The sequence below is a fragment of the Nymphalis io genome, chromosome 1 (assembly GCF_905147045.1).
Source record: "Nymphalis io chromosome 1, ilAglIoxx1.1, whole genome shotgun sequence".
Lineage (NCBI taxonomy): Eukaryota > Metazoa > Arthropoda > Insecta > Lepidoptera > Nymphalidae > Nymphalis > Nymphalis io.
Window position 1 is genome coordinate 6778210 of NC_065888.1, and position 19147 is coordinate 6797356.

At 31.1% G+C, this 19147-nt stretch overlaps 3 protein-coding genes across 4 annotated transcripts in view; all 3 read left to right on the forward strand.

Moving 5' to 3' along the window:
* The first annotated feature begins 3600 nt into the window (after positions 1-3600).
* Positions 3601-4714, forward strand: LOC126781582 (uncharacterized). The gene is made up of 3 exons (XM_050506485.1): positions 3601-4016; positions 4209-4472; positions 4561-4714. Exons 1-3 carry the CDS (start codon positions 3601-3603, stop codon positions 4712-4714), a joined length of 834 nt encoding a protein of 277 aa, XP_050362442.1.
* Positions 4715-5189: 475 nt separating this feature from the next.
* Positions 5190-6934, forward strand: LOC126769676 (ATPase inhibitor mai-2, mitochondrial-like). The gene is made up of 3 exons (XM_050488574.1): positions 5190-5354; positions 6304-6430; positions 6632-6934. Exons 1-3 carry the CDS (start codon positions 5299-5301, stop codon positions 6761-6763), a joined length of 315 nt encoding a protein of 104 aa, XP_050344531.1. The 5' UTR covers positions 5190-5298; the 3' UTR covers positions 6764-6934.
* A 915-nt stretch (positions 6935-7849) lies between these two features.
* The window catches only part of LOC126769371 (syndecan), a 248851-nt gene continuing 237553 nt past the window's right edge, over positions 7850-19147 (forward strand). Inside the window, exon 1 of one of the 2 annotated variants that reach the window (XM_050488107.1) lies at positions 7850-8091. In XM_050488107.1, coding sequence (XP_050344064.1) covers positions 8026-8091 — 66 coding nt within the window. In that variant the 5' untranslated portion in view covers positions 7850-8025. The remainder of the gene's footprint in view (positions 8092-19147) is intronic. The other variant, XM_050488098.1, reaches the window with a different exon arrangement.

The following is a 19147-nucleotide window of genomic DNA, read 5'->3' on the forward strand; positions in this document are numbered from 1 at the left end:
TATTAAAAAAAATGTACGTTTCATATTTAATAAATATAGTTTATATGTTATGACATGAAAAAGGATGTGTTACGTTTTTTTTCTAATTATTAATTTAAAAAAAATCGTAATTCTAGTGTAAGGTTGGCCTCAAACAACCCTAATACGACAGTATGAATTCACAGAAAGAACATGAATATAAATTAAGAATCCCACATATGTACATTCTGATTATTTCAGATCGATCTGACAAAAGTAACAAGTGTTAAAAATTCAAGATTATAAATTCAAAACACAAGTTGTATCATACATTATTATTGAGCGAGCTAACACCTACACAGGAGATCATAAATTGTCTAAGTTTTCAAACGTGATTATTCATCAAATGACGCTACTGACATCCTGTAGTAATCAAAGAATCTATCAGGATTCTAACGCAGTTTTCTCGCCGTAATAGATTATCCATTACTCTGTTTTCATTAAATAGATGAATCCACTGCTGGGCTAAGGCCTCCTCTCCCTTTTGAGGAGAAGAAGATGAATCCAGTTTTTTTTTATTATAAAAATGAAAAAATGTGCACCAATTCCGCTTCCAATTTTACCAAAGAAACTGGCGTAAGCTGAAAAAAACTTATCAATCTGAATTTTTGAGGCACGTGTGAGGTAATTTACATGAATACAGATTATCAATTTGGAGAGGTATTCCGGCTGTCTGTTGCCAGCCTAAGTTATTCCCGGTAGCCGGTAGAATACCGTAATTTGTTTATTTTTTACCGTTAATTCTTTATGTACTAATATTGAAATAAAACATTTTTTTTAATATATAAATATGACAAACAGTATCAAATAGACCTCCGTCACAATTAATTTGTTTTTAGATATTTTAAAATATTTTCCGAAACATTAAAAAAATAATAATAATTTTTGATTATGATAAATAAGTAAATTAACGATCGATATTTTTAAAATATTTTTTTTTATAGAAATAAAACTGTTATTGAACTGATTATACCTTTAAAGTTTAATAACATTAAAGTTTCAACATCATTCCAGAAGAAAAAGCTTGATGATGACGCTAAAGAATTAAAAAAGTCAAACATAAAGGAATTTGTTTTGATATGGAATGTAACTAAATGATCTAAGATATGAATCAAGAATGCAACAACCGCAATTGGTAGCACGTTGATTCAATAACACGACTAACAACTATAAACGCCTATAGACGTCATTACTTAGCTATCGGGTCCTTAAAGTGTTAAGCTATGGGCTAACACTGTCCCTTACCGTCAGGGGAAAATGTTTTAAATATAAGTTAAAATATATGTCAAAATTACTTACTTTGAGAGTTGACAGTTTTTTATATTTGCTCATTTTCTCTCTTTTTCTATAATTAGTATATATATACGTCACATATATCTTTCTTCGCATATTTATTTGATTGTATTTTTAATAACTAAAAACGTAAAATGTAAGAACATTTTTGAATAAACACAAAATAAGTATGCATATCGTATTAGCGGCTTTACATTCATCACTACATTAACAACAAACAATAAACTTTTATTCAAATAACGAAAAACAAAAATAAGACTATAAAGCTCGTGATCCCATGAAACGAGTTTTGGATTACGGCTACGTAAGCTCCATTAATTAATTATACCTACCTTTCCACACCTATTTACATAACTACGTAAATCATTTGATTAATTCAAGAGATAAATGCAAGAACACGTATATATTATACTTACAATAATATTTTACATATATTACTTACGTTAGTCTTCTATATATATAAAACTGAATGTGTGTGTATTTCTCCTCTATGCTTTCCTAATCCATTGGTCCGATTGTGATGAAATTTTGGTTGCTTTTTTTATGTAGGTATGCCAGGGCCCTGGCCTAAAAAAATCAACATTTTTCTTCGTATGATAGTCGCTAAATATGAATATTTTATATAGGCAGTTATTCTACTAGTGTGAAGCCTAATAAATAAATATGCTTTGTAGAATAAATTGCATGAATGATATTTATTCATTCATCCATGATTGCGGGGTGGTTAGCTCTATGTTAACGAAATTTGTAAATATAAAAACATCCCATAAATGCATTCCATGTCTGTTTCAAGGAGTTTTAAAGAATATTTGGTGTATGAATATGTTACACCGCGCTGCTATAATACGGCTTAGTGAATACACACGATAATTATGAGGGAATTTAATCTAACATGTTGGTTTTATGATTTAATCACAAATTCTTCCTTACCGCCGAGTATTAATAATCCATATTTATAAGACCGTTATCAGACCGAGTCGTGTTGTATGCTTCTGAATTTTGGGCAGCAAAAGAAGAGGATGTAAAAAATGCATGTTGCAGCGATGTGAATGTTAAATGGGGATGTGCGGTATAACTAGAATAGACAAGATAAGAAACGAGGAAGTCTGAAATTAGCACCAATAGACGAAAGGTTGGAGAGTACTAGATTAGCGTTGTATGGACATCTGATGAGGAGAGATGAAAAGCATGATGAGTATGATGACGGGAGAGGCAAAAGAAATTGCGCAAGAAAGGATATGTGTATGAAAGGGGTAAGTACTGAGATGACAAGTTAGAGAACGAATTGGAAGGAAAATACATGTTGTGCCGGCAAATATGCGTAGTGGGATAATGGCAGGAAGAAGAAGAATTCGGCAAGCACCACTGAGCTTTAATAGTTGTATTACTACTACCTGAATGCTTGCCCAATTTTGACCGGGCCTTTGATCTAGGAGGCCTAATTCTAACAGCAAGTGGGCAATTGCTGCTGATTTTCATTTTTTTAAATTATATAAACTAGTAACAAACAAGGTTAGAGGAAAAACATACTTTATCACAGGCTTCATCTGAAGAGGAATGTATAGTTTTAAAACTCATTAAAAACAAATAATAATCAATAATAGATAATCTAATAGTCAGTCATTTTAATTTAAATTAAAAATATATAGTCGTTTTTTTGTATGTTTATAACACACCTGTTCACAAAATATTAAAATACAACGTCAAATTAAATTTCGTCATCAAACAGATAAATCTATTTCAAAACATATTTAGAATTTAAAACTTATTAAGTTCCAACATATTATTTTTTACATTTATTTTTGTATAAAATGTCATAACGTTCAAATTTTCTTTTTCAATTCCCACACTATCGTCACTTTATATTCCGATAAAATTATTTTCATTTGATCTCTATAATTGAAAAATATGCATTTAAAACTAAATTTAACGTAAAAAAAGGTTTATAAAGCAAAAATTAAAAAGTTAAGTTAATTACGTGAAAGGTCAATAATAATATTGATTAAAAAAATAAAAATTATTAATCCATTGCCCTATAGAAAATAATTGAATTCATTTATTTTGAGAGATACTTAGATTCTTTCTATACTATGGAAACCTCATTTAAAAATAATTTTTTAAACAGTCGACACGCAATTAGCGGTACTGTCCGCTTGTCAAAGTTATTCAATTATTTTCGTTGCATTTTGTTTTTAAATGTGGAAACCGATAATATTGGACGTCGAGTGCATCGTTTGTAATAAAACGTTGCAAAAAATTAAACACGATCCGAACGAAGCATCACGCACAATGGGTAAGATAACAAATAGGCGATCAAGGACGCCAAACTGGTCGCTCGACGAAAAACAATACCTACTTGAGTTAATAAAGGAACACAAAAAAGTTGTTGTTACGAAGAGCAATAACGGTCCTAATCATTCCGAAGAGAAAGACGTGGTGTGGAACGAAATACTGAGACAACTAACTGAAAAATTTGGTACAAAATTTTCTGGATTTTCAATTAAGAAAGTCAAGACGCAATGGCAGAACATGAAACGAATAGCTCGTGAAGAAATTACTCTTAATGGTGCGGCAGTTCAGAAATATACTAGACAGTCTTTAGAAGTATGTCACATATTAGATTTGATAAAAGACGATATTCTCAAAAATGAAAATGAACCAATTATAAGTACTGACATTGAAATTAAAAGCGAAACCATTGATGAGTAAGTAAAGTTTAATGTCACAAATATTTAAATTATAATTAATGGCAATTAATCGAGTAGGTACACATAGCTAGAGTTATGATCACGAAAACTAAAACAATATTATTATTTATATTCTTTTAATACAAATGTACCTATTTAATTACTGTTAAAAGCTTTTATATTGTATACTTACTATTGTTTTTCTGGCAGGGACATTAGTCAACCAAGTTGTAGTGGTGTCAACACCACGCTCGCCGAAAATCCGCTAGAAAAACTGAATGATACTACGACAATTCTAGAATCTTCTGGATCCTTCATTTCCGAACATGCAGATGTCATTGATGCCGATAATTCCGAGGATATGCATGATAACATGAATAAACAAAAGTCTACATTCGATATGACTAAAATTTCGTATTTAGAAAACATTATAAACACATTACCATTCCACAGGGACCTTCAAGAATTTCTAAAGTAAGTAGTTATTATTGTAATAACATATTCATTCATTCATTAAATTTTGGTCTCCACATTCATAAAAAATAATATTTTTCATTCCAAGGTTTTCAACCATAGAAAAAGAAATAAAAATGGAATCTATAAGAGAAGAAAGGCAGGTTGTAAGAGCAATGAGAGAAACAGCGGAATTAAATAAAATTATAGCTGAACAAAAACTTAAGCATATCCTTTGGATAAAAAAACAAGAAATGGCGTAAGTAGTTTTGAATATATAAATTTTACTTGTGCTTGTTTTAATGTTTATATAATATAATGTCCTTTTACTTTATTTATACATTCTAATTATTGATTTTTATTTTATTTTTATTACTAAAAATTAATCTCATTCGAAACATCCTTTTAAATTAAAGCATGATATATTAAATAGGTATTATTATGGTATTATTTAAAACGGATATAAATAATATCGCATATTACTATTGTCACCTATTGTAATTTTCTAGAACTAATAACTGTTACAACGCCATCTCTTATTAGTAACATCAATACAACCGACCAATTATGTGAGTAATATAAGATTACAAATGTGTTTAATAAAATAACTTCAAAGTACGCAAAAACAAACCTAAATTTTAATTATATTATTCTATAATACGTTGCTAAATATTTTTTATGATTAATTTATTAATGACCATAGACAACGAAATTTCTCTAAAAACAAAATAAGTTTACTCTATGCCTTTATAGTTCATGACATTTTGAAAGAATTTATTGGCATTTGGCAAATAGTCTTAAATTTAATTATATTCTTAGTTTCTGTCGATTATTATTTTTATATATCATGAGTTTTATCGCAAGAACCAGAACGCCATTATTGCGTGCAATTTACAATATTAGGTGAGATATTTTATGCCGGTGGTAGATTACGCAATCTTAACCCAAAAAGTAATTTTGAAACTAATCAAATGCAATTTTAAACATTACACATCCGTTTATTTGTTTAATGTAGTAAGAAAATGAATTTGGCTAACTTAAAAGAAACATTAGAGTTTTGTATTATTTAAAATTAAATATTTCTAAGTATTTTTGATATTTTTATCTCGGCATACTAGATAAGTTAACGAAATACAATGTGGTCGTGGAAATAAAATGTATCATTTAAATTAAATATGAATAGCATGTGTTGTAAGTGTCATTAAATAATTATATGGATAAATTTATGTTAAGACAAGCAGGATAGGCTCAGGCTTCTTAAAACATAGTCAAATTTGTAATCTTACTTTTCTATATAACATAAAGCTTTCTTATTACTTCGTCGTTCCTGCCCGTAATGATCAATGTATAACTAAAGTTTTAACACATTGCTTGCGATAAGATAGTCAATGTGATTTTTTATGCCTTGATTATTAAAACGATTCAGAATTTTAAGCTATATTTTATTTTAACTTCCATGATAATTGGTTATTTAATAATGTATCTACTGTTTGGAATCTATGATTATTCTAAAAGCTTAATACAAAGAAATTATGAAATTTTTTTAATCAAAAATGAAATGTTCTTATTTGTTTGGTGTTGTATAATTGTGTCTACTTGTATTAGACACAATTTCACTTCTTATAAATATTTAATATTTATGTGATAGATGATTTTTTTTTGTAAATTAAATGTACATCATATATATTAATAAACCATAATTTTACTTTATGTTGTCACAAAACACTAAAAAATCATTATTTTTTTTTACTTCAGCTTGAGTTTTAATCTAATGTAACAGAATATGGACAATATTTCGAGAAAGTAAAACCATTTGGCAATGTTCTTCTTTAATTCAAATATACTCCCTTAGAATGTATTCCGGAGAACCGGGATCAGGAGCTGGAAAGGGTGGTGGTGGTGGTGGTGCCATTCGTGAAGCTGGTGGCGCTTTTGGCAAGATGGAAGCAGCCAGAGAAGATGAATTCTTTTACAAAAAGGCAAATATAACTTTCATGTTAATGTACTTATAACGGAATTGAAAAGTAGAAATATTGTAATGTAGCTATTTGTATATATATATGCTAATTGTAATAAGCCTATTGTAGTTTTTTTTAAAATAAGTTACTATATGTATTTTCAAAATTTATTTTAACTTTATTGTGTAACCATATTCATTTATTTAAATTTTATTTTTACAGCAAAAAGAACAACTGGCAAATCTTAAAGGTCATTTAGACAAGGAAATTTCCTTCCATCAAGAACAGATCAAACGTCATGAGGATGCTATCAGACGTCACAAGGAACAAATGGCTGAAATGAACAACAAATAGTTTTTGATTCTAAACCTGAAAAGTCCTGTAGATTATCTGTATTGTATAACATTAAAAAACTACTATTAAAATATAAGATGTGAAACATTATTGTTTAAGATGTCCATTTTTGCTTTTATTTAATTTAGTTACTAGTCTTGAGACATCAAATATATTTTACAGGCATTATAATTGTTTTTTTTCCTGGTATCTAAAGAATTAGAACAAATATAAGGATTTTTTGTTATTGTAAAGAATTTACCTAGACATTCTAGTAATTACCTTTACCATACGTAAGTTGTGTAGCGCCATCTATTGCGCTAAACCAGACAAGTGGCAGTTTAACTGTAACTAACGCATTTTAGATGTCGCTGTTAAATCAGGAATTGTATATGTATGGAATTAACTTCGCTGTTACGCTTATTTAGTATATAACTAAAGTATAAACATACAGTTATTTATACAAACTATCAAAATAAATATTACTTATTTATTATACTTATATAAATAGAGAATAAAACATGTTTAAACAGATCAAATATCAGCATCGAATGACTTTAAAATCTATTTTAATAACAAAAATATATTGTCTTAAACAATTTAGTAGCTAGCTTTATTTTTATTTCTTATAAAATTAGGACTACTACATAAATTGTATTGCATATTTAAATGATTATTCGGCAAAGAAAGGAAGGGTGAGTGAGCCAGTGTAATTACAGGCACAAGGGACATAAAATCTTAGTTCCCAAGGTTGGTGGCGCATTGGCTATAAGCGATGGTTGACATTTCTTACAATGCCAATGTCTAAGGGCGTTTGGTGACCACTAACCATCAGGTGGCCCATATGCTCGTCCACCTTCCTATTCTATAAAAAAAATAAATAAAAAAAAATAAGAAAAAAACTTGCAACGTTATAATTTCGGTGAGACTTCTCAGAGTACCTAAATGTAATAACGTGGAATACGTAACGAAAAGACAAACTGCAACAAAGCTTCATGAAACATCGAATTCGAGTGACAACCGAAAGCAAAATCCACATCTATGAAGTTAGCAACGGTTCGCTTTCTAGCCGAGCACGACTTCATTCCGACGACGTAGTGAAGCGAGCGCCAAGCGCCACTCAGTTTACTACAAACTCAAATCGACGACGCATGTCGCTTCTCTCGTTGTTGTGACCGTGTGTATGGTGCTAGTGTAATAACATAACAGCAAATTGTTTCGTGCTGTGATAATTTGTGTGGTGTAACCCCGTTCATAAAACCGGGCTTATCAAAGTTATTGTGATGCAGTTGAGCATATTCCTATGGCTGTCTTGTGTAGCCCTCGCAGGATATGTTCGAGCGACAGAGGTAAGGGGGACCCTCTTTAAGCGCGGCATTCCGGCTTTTTGTTAGACAGTAGACGGGACAGACCGGTATTGTCATTGGTGTCTAGTTCCGAAAGTATAGAACTCATGTGAGTTCTTGCGTAACTTTCAATGTCAACACGATTTTACGAGCGTAATTTCTTTCGGTTCATCAATCTAAATTCTTCTGTATAGCTGTGATGGTAGCGACTATAGTTACCTGCACTTGGGCGCATCGAAGCGGTGCGTCCATTATTTTATCGTTACCTTGAACGAGGAGTAATCGTCAGGTAAACACTCGTTATCAGGGCCCCTTCCATCGACCATCGATTCGTGTTTATTTTTAAGGCGTTACGATGTTTGTAATGTTGGCGTGAGTAAACAGGTTTTCTTGTATCATGAATGAGAATGGCCACGGTGTAGTCGTGCCGACCAGATCGCCCACGTTGGGGTGAAAGCGCGTGAGTAATAGATACCCGTCAGTCAAGAAACGCAGCTGTGTATACGACCATGCTGCCATGTTCCGTCTCCTTCTATTTTTGTTTAGTTTAAGGGCGCGTAATCGAAGCCGACTTCTTTATTATTTTACTAGCGACCCGTCCCGACATAGCACGATTAAAATTATGACTTAATTTCTTGGTATTTAGCTTAATAACGATTTACTTATTTAAATTTTAATACAATAAATATCGAGAAAAATGTGATTTTCCACTATATTATTACATCTTATCTCTTGCCCCACGCTTTATTTTCTTCGACTTTATTTAAATATTTTTTATGTCTAATACTGAACCGGTCTAATTGCAAAGTGAAAATGATAATTTAAATAACAGAAATGACTGTGAATATGTGACAAATAAAAACTACTAAGTATCGTTTTTTATAGAGTAAATAGCAGTTTTCTATGTACAAAAAAAAACTTCTGTACATTTTCTGCTTTACATCTCCATATATTAATACAAATAGTGAAAATTTAAGCGATAAAATTCATGTAAACAGCATATTTTTATTACAATACGTTCCATCTGATCGACCTAGTAGAAAAAACGGTTATCATATTGATTTGACTCGCAGTACTTGATACAGTAAACATTTGAGCCATGTATAAGTCCGCCTGGTCAGATTCCACCCACTTTCCAAAAAGCAATGGCATTATTAGTTCATGTGCGTAACCCATAAAAGATATATCATATATGGATATTTTCCCTCGATTATCCCTTAATTTAATATTAAATTTTGATTTTGCGCTAACATATCTATTTCTGTGGAGAAACCTTTTATCCAAGTAAGTAGCTTCCGTCACAAAAACATCGTGCCATTGCCTTAGAAGTCTTTAATTCGTATAAACATACTATTACCTTAAAAAAATAAAAGAATAATCTGTATATAATATATCTGTAATAATCTGTATAATAGGTATGGGTGTTAAGGCAATTTGGTCTGGTGATTGCTGACTAGCATCAACACGGTAGACGAGGATTTTATGTATCCACCAGTCTAATTAAGTATATGAATATAATAGTGTAAAGTAATCTCGCAACATATTTCAATATTATATATATAAAGTAGGTATTTTTAAATTCAAGTATTGTCATTAATACTTGAATTTAAAAATACCCACTTTACTTTTTAAAAACATTGATAAACTTACTAAAGAAATAATTAGCTGAGGTAATATTCAGCAAAGTAATAATAAAATTTGTCGAAACGAACATAAGACAAAAGGAATGGAAATAAAAGTGTGCAGAGTTTTACAACGCGGTTCCGGACTTCGTGATGACCAGATCTCAGTTGCAGATAAACATTTCAAGCAATTTGATTAAATAATCTGAAAATTTCATTCAACTTCATATAATTTATGAATCAATACATTATGAACTACGTTACCAATTTGCGAAAATTGTGTTTCATATTGTCATTATTAAGTGTTAATTAAATATTATTCAGCTTAAAACGGTAAATCATAAATTATTTTGACATATGTTAGTAATATTAATTAAAATAATGCCACAATCGGCTTATACAAAAACAATGTAAAGTTCGTTTATAAATAATAGAGTTAAAATGTATTTACATAATATAATTAACACTAGCTGCATAATAAGGCTATTAAGGCCTTTTTTCTGGCGTCGATAACGTTTTCCAAATAAAACTTAGAATTTGTTACTTTTGCATTAGTCCTTTGGTTTTGTGGAAAAAATCTGTTTTACTACTTTCGATACTGAGTGTACAATACCGACACCACCGATTGCAAATTAAGTTTTTGTCTACGCTTTACCTAGAATTAGTATCTAAAAGCATACATCGATTTATTAACTCTTATCATTAGAGTTTAATTCCATAGTCTTCACATCCAGATGAATTTCCCATACAGCTTAATAATATTTTGCATTTTTATCGTATCAGAATATAGTTGTAATCTGGGAAATACTTTGATTACTTATCTCTTACACAAGCCGTAATGTAATCTGCCCTGGTTTCTTTACTCTTTGTAAACAAACTTCTTTTGCCCTTGACGTTGTTGGTAGTGACGAATAAATGTTTCACAAAACTCCTGCCATCAAGTTTTTTTCACTTGAACTAATTCTACATTTGACGGGTTACCTACTCAGGTAGGCATTAAATGTTAATTGGAATATATTTTTGTTTAAGATTATTCCTCTCCCTTGGCCGGTTTTGGGAAGAATAACAGGGGCTCTAGCCCCCTTTCATAATATATAACATGCAGATAAAAAAAACACCTCTATCCAAAAGAAAAAAAAAGTTCACATGCACAAAATACAATTTCAAAACATTTTCAATAATTGAAAATCTATTAAAAAATGCTTCCGTCTTATTTAAAGAGGACTTCGTTTTGGTTAATCAATTCATCCACTTATTTTCATATATTAAGTTATTATTTTTAATACCAAATAAATAAATATTAACATTGAAGTTTGATTATGTGTAAACCGTTTCACCGGTCAACCATTCTTAGTGCAATAAAATTTACCTGTCAGAATTCCAGAGTAAACACCAATTTAAAAATAATTGCTTGTTTTTTCGATTTAAAGACGTTGATAAATTTTCTTTGAAATCTCATTTACCTATTCAAAGAAAACTGGAATCCTATAAAAATAAGTCTAAAGAAAATCGATTGAACTCTATGAATATTTGAAACTCATTTCAGAAGATCTATTAAAATTACTTTATACAGATTGATTATTTATTTCATAAAGTGACAAAAATGTCAAAAAAATACTTCTATAATTATCTACGAACATAACGAAACTAATTATTGCTGTTTGGCGGTAAAATATGTGATGAAAGGGTGGTACCTACCCAGACGAGCACCAAGAGAAACACAACACACGCGGAGCCAAGGGTAATTCCTTTTACGCGAGTACAATGCGTAATTGTATATCAGTTTACATTGAGCACAAAATCATTGCACTGACCGAAGCAAGTTTATGAACTAATTAAACTAGTTAACTACATCCTAAGTGCTAATTGGACGGAGTTGAAAACAACACAAAACAGAACTATCTCAAATATTTGGACGCGCTGATGGAAAATAAATATATTTCTCAGAAAATCTGAGATTGAAAGTTTTTTTGTGAAATATTTAAAGAGAAAATTTTCGGTTCTTTTTCAAAGTGATTTCTCTAATGAAATAAATTGAAAGCTTTTCAATGAACTACTTTCTACTGTCCAGTTCTTTAGATGATTAATTACCATAAAATTTAAAACAATGAACCTTATTTTGAAATCTATACCATATAACAAAAGGTCTATCATTGTTCTTTTTAATACGATTTAATTTTTTCCATAATTGTAAATCTAAGAGATCTATTGTACTTCATATTAATTAAAGCTTTAATTTATGCCGTATGTTTAACTAATAGCCGTTTGTGGGACAATTCAAATATTTGCCTTTGAAGCTTCAACGTTTCTTTGAGTTTCAATTTCTCAAGGATGTCCCGGGAGCAGTCCGAGAGCTTTGTAAAGGTTTTAGCCATGTAAGAGTGTAGTGTACGGGATGTAAATATATGATCTAGTCCCACAATTGTGCATTTTAAGAATACTGACTGGCTAGAAGCTTTCATTTTAATCGACTTTTTATATTTTTTACATTGAAAACAAAATAAATCTGGTCCTTTATTTATAATAACTACAAGCAATATAATAAATCTGTTGAATAAGTTGTTTTTTGATCGACGTTTTTCTTAGTTGTGTAATAAAATTAATATGTAGTTGTAAAGTAGTAGTGATTATCCTATTATACATGATTTTGATTTCTTACGCAATGTGTCTTTTTATCTGTCGTTTGTGTTTTTCTTTCTGTGGTATATTGAAAGAAATTGTTGAAAGAATAATCATTCCTTTTATACTTAGTTTTATTCTGTTTTATTTGATAAGTATAATAATGTGTTAAATAAAAATAATTAAATACGTACGTATACAAGAATTCATGTTAAAGGATTGACCTTTGAAAGTTTTTTTAATCATGAACTCCATTGTACATTTAAAATGGTAGTAGAGAAATAGAAAGGCTTAACCTTTACTTGCACAGATGTTATACAAATTCCATTATATGATTAGTACAAGAAGATCGCTTAGCAATAAATCATAACAATAACTTGGGTTGTATGACATCTGGTCACCAGCTGTAAGTATGCAACCAAAGGATTTCACTGCTCATATCTATCATTACGAAATACAATATTTTTGGATTAGTTTTGTTTTGCTCATTGTTAAGTCCGTTTCAAGAAAACTATCTGAAAAAAATTAATACCCACAAGTTCGTCGAAAATAATTGATGTTTTACATACTAGAAGACTAAAAACGGAGTTGCGTAAGAGTCGACGATCATACATTATCCATCAGTTCCTCCTTCATACGTCCCACAGACACTCGTAATTCTAAAATAAGGCACCTACGTAAAAGTCAGCCTTTACTCGATTGAATTTCAGTAATTCTTGATTTATTATCCTAACTTGCAGAGAATACCTTAGTACTCATGATTCAATCAAAGGAAGTATTACTTACAATTCCATTGTTTCGACGGTTAAAAATCAAGCTATATTTACGATTGTACTTACAGCTTAAAAGGGTACTTACTATTTGTGGTGTTAACTTGTTTTATAACGGTAAAGGGGTATGTTGCTTCGCCGTTTGGATTGAAAAAAAACAGAATGAACATAAATTTTAACAATTAAACATTGATAATCTCATTTATTTACTTAAATTGATTTTCCTAAGTGTTGTATATCTTGCGTTCGGCTATATCGACCATATATTGTAAATTGTGGATCACGGAATAGTTGACATGTCTACGCGGCACTGGTCCAATTTGTTGTGTCGATGCAAATTGCTTCAATCCATTGAGTGATTATGCCCATTATATAATCCGTTGGTTTTTGACGTAACTCATCACTTACAATGAATTCAAAATTGTTCTTTAAAAATACCACTCTTTTTTAAAATACATGTTCTCAAATATTAGAATTAAATATATTCCTAAACGTGGAATAAAATAAAACAACAAAGTATATCATTTATAATATTATTGCTAGACAATTTTGCTCTGTTGGAAAAGGAAAAAAATAGAAAAAAGATAGTGCAATCAATCTGCTTTATACTCACAATATGTTTTGAATGAAAAAATAAAAATACTTTGTTTGCAAAATTAAATATGATTATCTTATAATGCAAGTTTATGTGTAAAGCCGTCGAAGCCCAATGGACACATGATTCCAAAGTTGTTCTCTGCGTCAGTTCTATAACGCTTAACTAGACGCATCCGTCTTCTCGGCAGAATGAGCGTTTTATTTACAAGGACTTCTTGATTTCAGTGTAATTGGAACTAAGATGTGTAATTGAACTCGTAAATTGTTTCAACGCGAGATTTTATTAAACACTCCGTCGCTTACGAGAATTGCAAGATGTAGACAAATTGAATTAAAACTTGTATTCACAAACTTTACTCAGCACATTCTGAAATTTAAACAAAATGGGGTTTATCGCATAGAAATGTTTGATTATTAAAGTCAACTAGTCTATCCAAGCTCTACTGTGAGTAATATTTTTAATCAATAAAACCAGTCCGTATAGCACCAATGTCACAAAAAACTTTTAGGTTCTATGCTAAGAATCAAATTCAATTATCAAAATAAAAGTAAATTCAATTGAATTGCAAAATATACAAATAGAATAAATTCTCCCCACTTTTATCTAAGAACTGTTTCATTTGAAAGGATCGACTGCAGCGGAGTTTCTTAGCCGTGCGTTCTATTCGTAAGTTTGTAACTCAAACGAAACTTAATTCTATTTTGAACGCCATCTCCAGGCACGTCTCCGCTGACATCTTGTGCTCGTGCATCGTGCCTCTGTAGTTCGTATAGGTCAACATTCTATATTTAGTATCAACAATTTTAGTCGCAAACTTTAATGCTGCTATGTATTAAATTAGTCTGTTTGTTTTTTTTTTATAAAATAGGTAGGCAGACAAATGAACCATCTGATGGTAAGTGGTCACTACCGCCCATGGAAATTGGCTATTAGAAATATTAACTATTTCTTACATCGCCACTACGCCATCAACCTTGGTAACTACATTGTTAAGTTCCATGTGACTTTATTTACACTGGTTCACTCATTTTTCAAACATCAAATGAGTGAGTGGTACCTACCCAGACGGACTTGCCCAACCACAAAGTTAAGTACTTATTTTGGTTTATAAATTAGGAAGATAATATGCATGAATAGTAAATAGAATGCTCTATTAATATTGTAAAAATTAAAATATGATTAAATAGCATTTTTTTTTATAACACTCAAGAGACAACATTTTAAACTCGTCATTAAACTGATTGTACTAATACTCATCAATAGGATGTCCATTATCTATATTACAATACTGAAACACAATATATGCAAAATATGCACAAAACTGAAAGATCAAAAGACGGCAAATCTAAATTTTATTCTAAGCATTTATACACGTCATTGAGGTTTTCGGAATACAGGAATTCTTACTACTTCACGTCGCGTTAACGTCAGTACATCGTGCAGTTGAAATCATGTTTGTAAAATACGAGAATCATCATTATATGTTAAACATATCCATGTCTGCTTTCTTGAATTTGTATATACTGTTAAGATTATTTCGTATTACGAAATGTCACTGACAGACTTACTTGACTTGTCTAAACTTAAAATTGTTTGATATATAAATTTATTTACATCAGATAGACAATTGTTGTATTAAACTAATTGATTGTTAGGTTTAATCGTCATTGTTATATAAATATACATTACATACAATAAATAACTAAATTTATTTCAATTCGATAATATTGTTCTTATAGGTCCAGTATATTATTTAGGCGTCCCCAAAAATTCGCTGCCACGAATATCGGATATCCTACTAACAGGAGCTATAGCTGTCGAGGGCAATACAATGGTTTACCCTACTGATCTTTGACGTACCCAATCTATTAAAGTGAGGATAAGTTTATGTCCGAAATATTACCGAATATTTAAAATTAATTTTAATTTATTGTTCGAAGTCTAGTAGCTCTTTGTAATCTGAATAATATAACAAATAGAATTAAGCCTTCATATAAAGGCAGATTTAAAATATTTATACAGTCGTTTATCTATACATATAAGAAATCTGTAACTGAACGCTGTCTGTACTTGGAGGATATAAGTAAAACTATTACTGGCGGCCTTTATCAACGCAATAGAACCCAAAACAATCAAAACAAATTGTCCGTTTTTCTGTGCGTTTGTGCACGCTAATCTTCAAAACGGCTTAACGGATTTGGGTGCGGTTTTCACTAATGTATTGTGGCTAACTTCACCTAAAATTTAGTGTTTGTTTTCTTCAATCGGTTCATAAATAATACATCTATGTCAATTTAATAAATCACGTCAAACATTTTTTTTTCGATAGTTCGTTAGTTTTGATATTATTACATCGAGACATCACCGTGGAGGAGTTCATCCGCCATCTCGCGCGCACAATGTTTGGAAGAGCAGACAATAGTTCGTGCACCTTCACGGCATTGCACCACTGCATACTCGACCACCTGAGGGGCGTCCTCTACCTCGGGAACTCCTGCTATCGCCTGTTAACTGCCCTTGTGAAAGCATCGATGGTAGCGACGATCAGGACCATAAATGGTAGGACGATAATCACAATCACAGGACAAGATAACCACCCGGAGAAGACAAACCAAACATCAACATTGACAAATCACCAACGTTGACAACAGCCACTGGGTCATTAAGACACTGGCCCTTCGGGCCAAAATGAAAAGAAACGGCAAGTAAACCTGTCGGTGAGGAGTAGCCCGGGTAAAGGGGGAAACCCCGAGGCCCGTACCCAGACTGGCCTGGACCAGTCAGGAAGTCAACTCACTTGACATTATTTCAATAGGTAGTTAAGTAGGTTACTTGAAAATACTCATACATAAGTATTTGTTTTCGGCTTATAAACAATTTTGTAAGTTTAAGTTTATAGGTTAGGTAGGTTCGTTTCGTTGCCGCATATATTTTTTTTCATGGTTTTGTTATATTTACATTTAGTCAGTTTGACAACTGAAGTAAATCTTAAATATATACAAATAAAAATTAAAAATCGTGACCGCGTAGAATGGTGAAACCTTCTCCTCAAAAGGGAGAGGAGGCCTTAGCCCAGCAGTGGGACATTAACAGGCTGTTACTGTTACTGTAGAATGGTGGCAACAATGCAATTCCGATTCTTTGGGCGAAAAATGGACCAGTTAGTCGGTTAGTTGATAATAAGTACTTATGCTTAAAAAAAAAACAGATTTATGTTTTAGTTTTAAAAGGACACAATTTCCGGTGAATTTATCGTTTGCAGTCACAATAAATAAAGCACAGAGAATGACATTCAAGTATGTCGGAATTTAAGATTTAATTGAATGATGTTTTTCTTATGGCCAATTGCATTTTGCCCTATCTAGGTCCGATTATATAGATCCGTCAGAATTTTTATTAACGGAACGGATTAGGAACGATTATTATTTAACAGTATACAATGATAATATCGGTTGTTTGTAGTATAACCTCGAAGCTGAACGTACTCTCGGAGATCGAAACACCGACGGACATATCTAGACATAATATGTATCTATTCTATCTATCGATACAAGTATCTCTTCGCAATGGGACTCCAGTTGGTTGAATGTAGTAGTCGAACGGTGCGCTAATCAGTCGTAATTACATACAACTCATATCAACAATAGCCGAGATGACCCAATCGATACAACATGTCAATCTATACCGAAGGTCGCGGATTCAAATCCACTACTCCTCATTCAATTTTCCTAATTCATTCATTCACGTGGTCGATAAAAAACACCGTAAAGAAACATTGGAGGAAATAATTTCTCCCACATGTATCAACGATATCAATCAACAATTGTGCAAGGTCCTTAAGCTCCAAGCCTTTTCTCTTTAAGAGGGAGACCTTTGTCCAGCAGTGGAACTTTTAGGTATTGTTACTTTATCTATAAACATATTTATATATTAAATACAATATATGGGTATTAATTATGCATACGATTTCGCAAACAGTTTCAAACTATTCTAAACACATATGTATAAATAAAGCAGATTATGAGAACAATTTCCATGTGATAATGCCGTGATGTTAACAATGCAAGGTAATAAAAACATGTCCGATTTTATCATGTAGTACAGTCAAACAGGTATTTTAATCGAAATTTGAGATAACTGGCTGATTTTTTTATAAATAGGCAAAAACTTTAATAATAATAATAATAATAATAATATCCTGGGACATTTTTCACACACGGCCATCTGATCCCAAATTAAGCTTGTACAAAGCTTGTGCTATGGACACCAGACAACTGATATACTACATATACTACTTTTTTGTTTTTGTAAATACATACTTATATAGATAATTACACCCAGACTCAGGACAAACATACATGTTCATGCACACAAATGTCTGTCTTGGGTGGGAATCGAACCCACAACCTTCGGCGTGAAAGGCAAGTGTTCTACCAACCACGCCAACCGGCTCATTAACCGGCAAAAACTTTAACTGTAAAAGATTTAGTAACGAAATTAAGTATATTTTTATGCTCTCTATTTCTTATAGCAAAGCGTTGGTCAAGCTTTGCTCTTTCGAATTTTTAAAGTATATATCTGTAAGTATTATAATATATATTTTTGACCTTCTCGAAGGTTTTGTTTTATTGACAATTTTTTTTAGTCAAATTTAGCAATTTACTATTTCAGCGACAGGCACTGTCGTCGACTTTGCATAAATCATTTGTGAAAATTGTTTTATTAGCGAGTTGTATTTACGGTACAAAATTCATCTACAAGAATTCGTCCAATATTATATATATTGTATATCATATTAGATAAATAATAACTATTTTTGACATTATTGATTATTTAAAATACAAAATTGTATTTAAAATACAAAATTGATCTGATTTGAAAAAAAAACAAAGTGAACACTCAACACTGCTTAATTACTGCAGAGTTCAGTGCAGTTGACTTTACGGAAGCGTCAGTCTGAGCAGTGCTAACTCTGCATACACTTCGAACTTTGATATACAGTACCCTAGATACCATGCAAATATTTTGTAATTCTAAACATAATCTAGACCTCTTGAATAATATAAAACTTATAATTATATAAATGAGTCAGCAGTTTTTCATCGTGATAACAACTTCGTCTAGATATCTATCTATATATTAGGGTACGGTAAGGTTTCGTCGAATTATCTTATTAAAAAAAGAGAATTATTAGTGATTTCTTTTTCTTCTACATATTCTTATTTGTCTTATTGCAAGCCCGTTTTATTCAATACATTTACGATAACACACACATAGCAATTATTGTAAAATAATTTTATATATACATAGGTAATTACCGTAAAGTTTGTTCTGTGTTTTCAAGGCTAGATGATGTAACTATTCATTAATATTTAAATACGTCTATTGTATATGAGATGTATTTGTATTGATCAGAATAAATTGTCACGCTTGGGCATATTAAATGCCTT

Bases quoted from the DNA above. Each gene is read 5' to 3' on its own strand.
- LOC126781582 (XM_050506485.1), top strand. From the start codon at position 3,601: ATGGGTAAGATAACAAATAGGCGATCAAGGACGCCAAACTGGTCGCTC. The intron at 4,017-4,208 runs GTAAGTAAAGTT...TTTTTCTGGCAG, and splicing joins AAAAGCGAAACCATTGATGA to GGACATTAGTCAACCAAGTT. The intron at 4,473-4,560 runs GTAAGTAGTTAT...TTTCATTCCAAG, and splicing joins GACCTTCAAGAATTTCTAAA to GTTTTCAACCATAGAAAAAG.
- LOC126769676 (XM_050488574.1), top strand. From the start codon at position 5,299: ATGAGTTTTATCGCAAGAACCAGAACGCCATTATTGCGTGCAATTTAC. The intron at 5,355-6,303 runs GTGAGATATTTT...ATACTCCCTTAG, and splicing joins CGTGCAATTTACAATATTAG to AATGTATTCCGGAGAACCGG. The intron at 6,431-6,631 runs GCAAATATAACT...TTATTTTTACAG, and splicing joins ATGAATTCTTTTACAAAAAG to CAAAAAGAACAACTGGCAAA.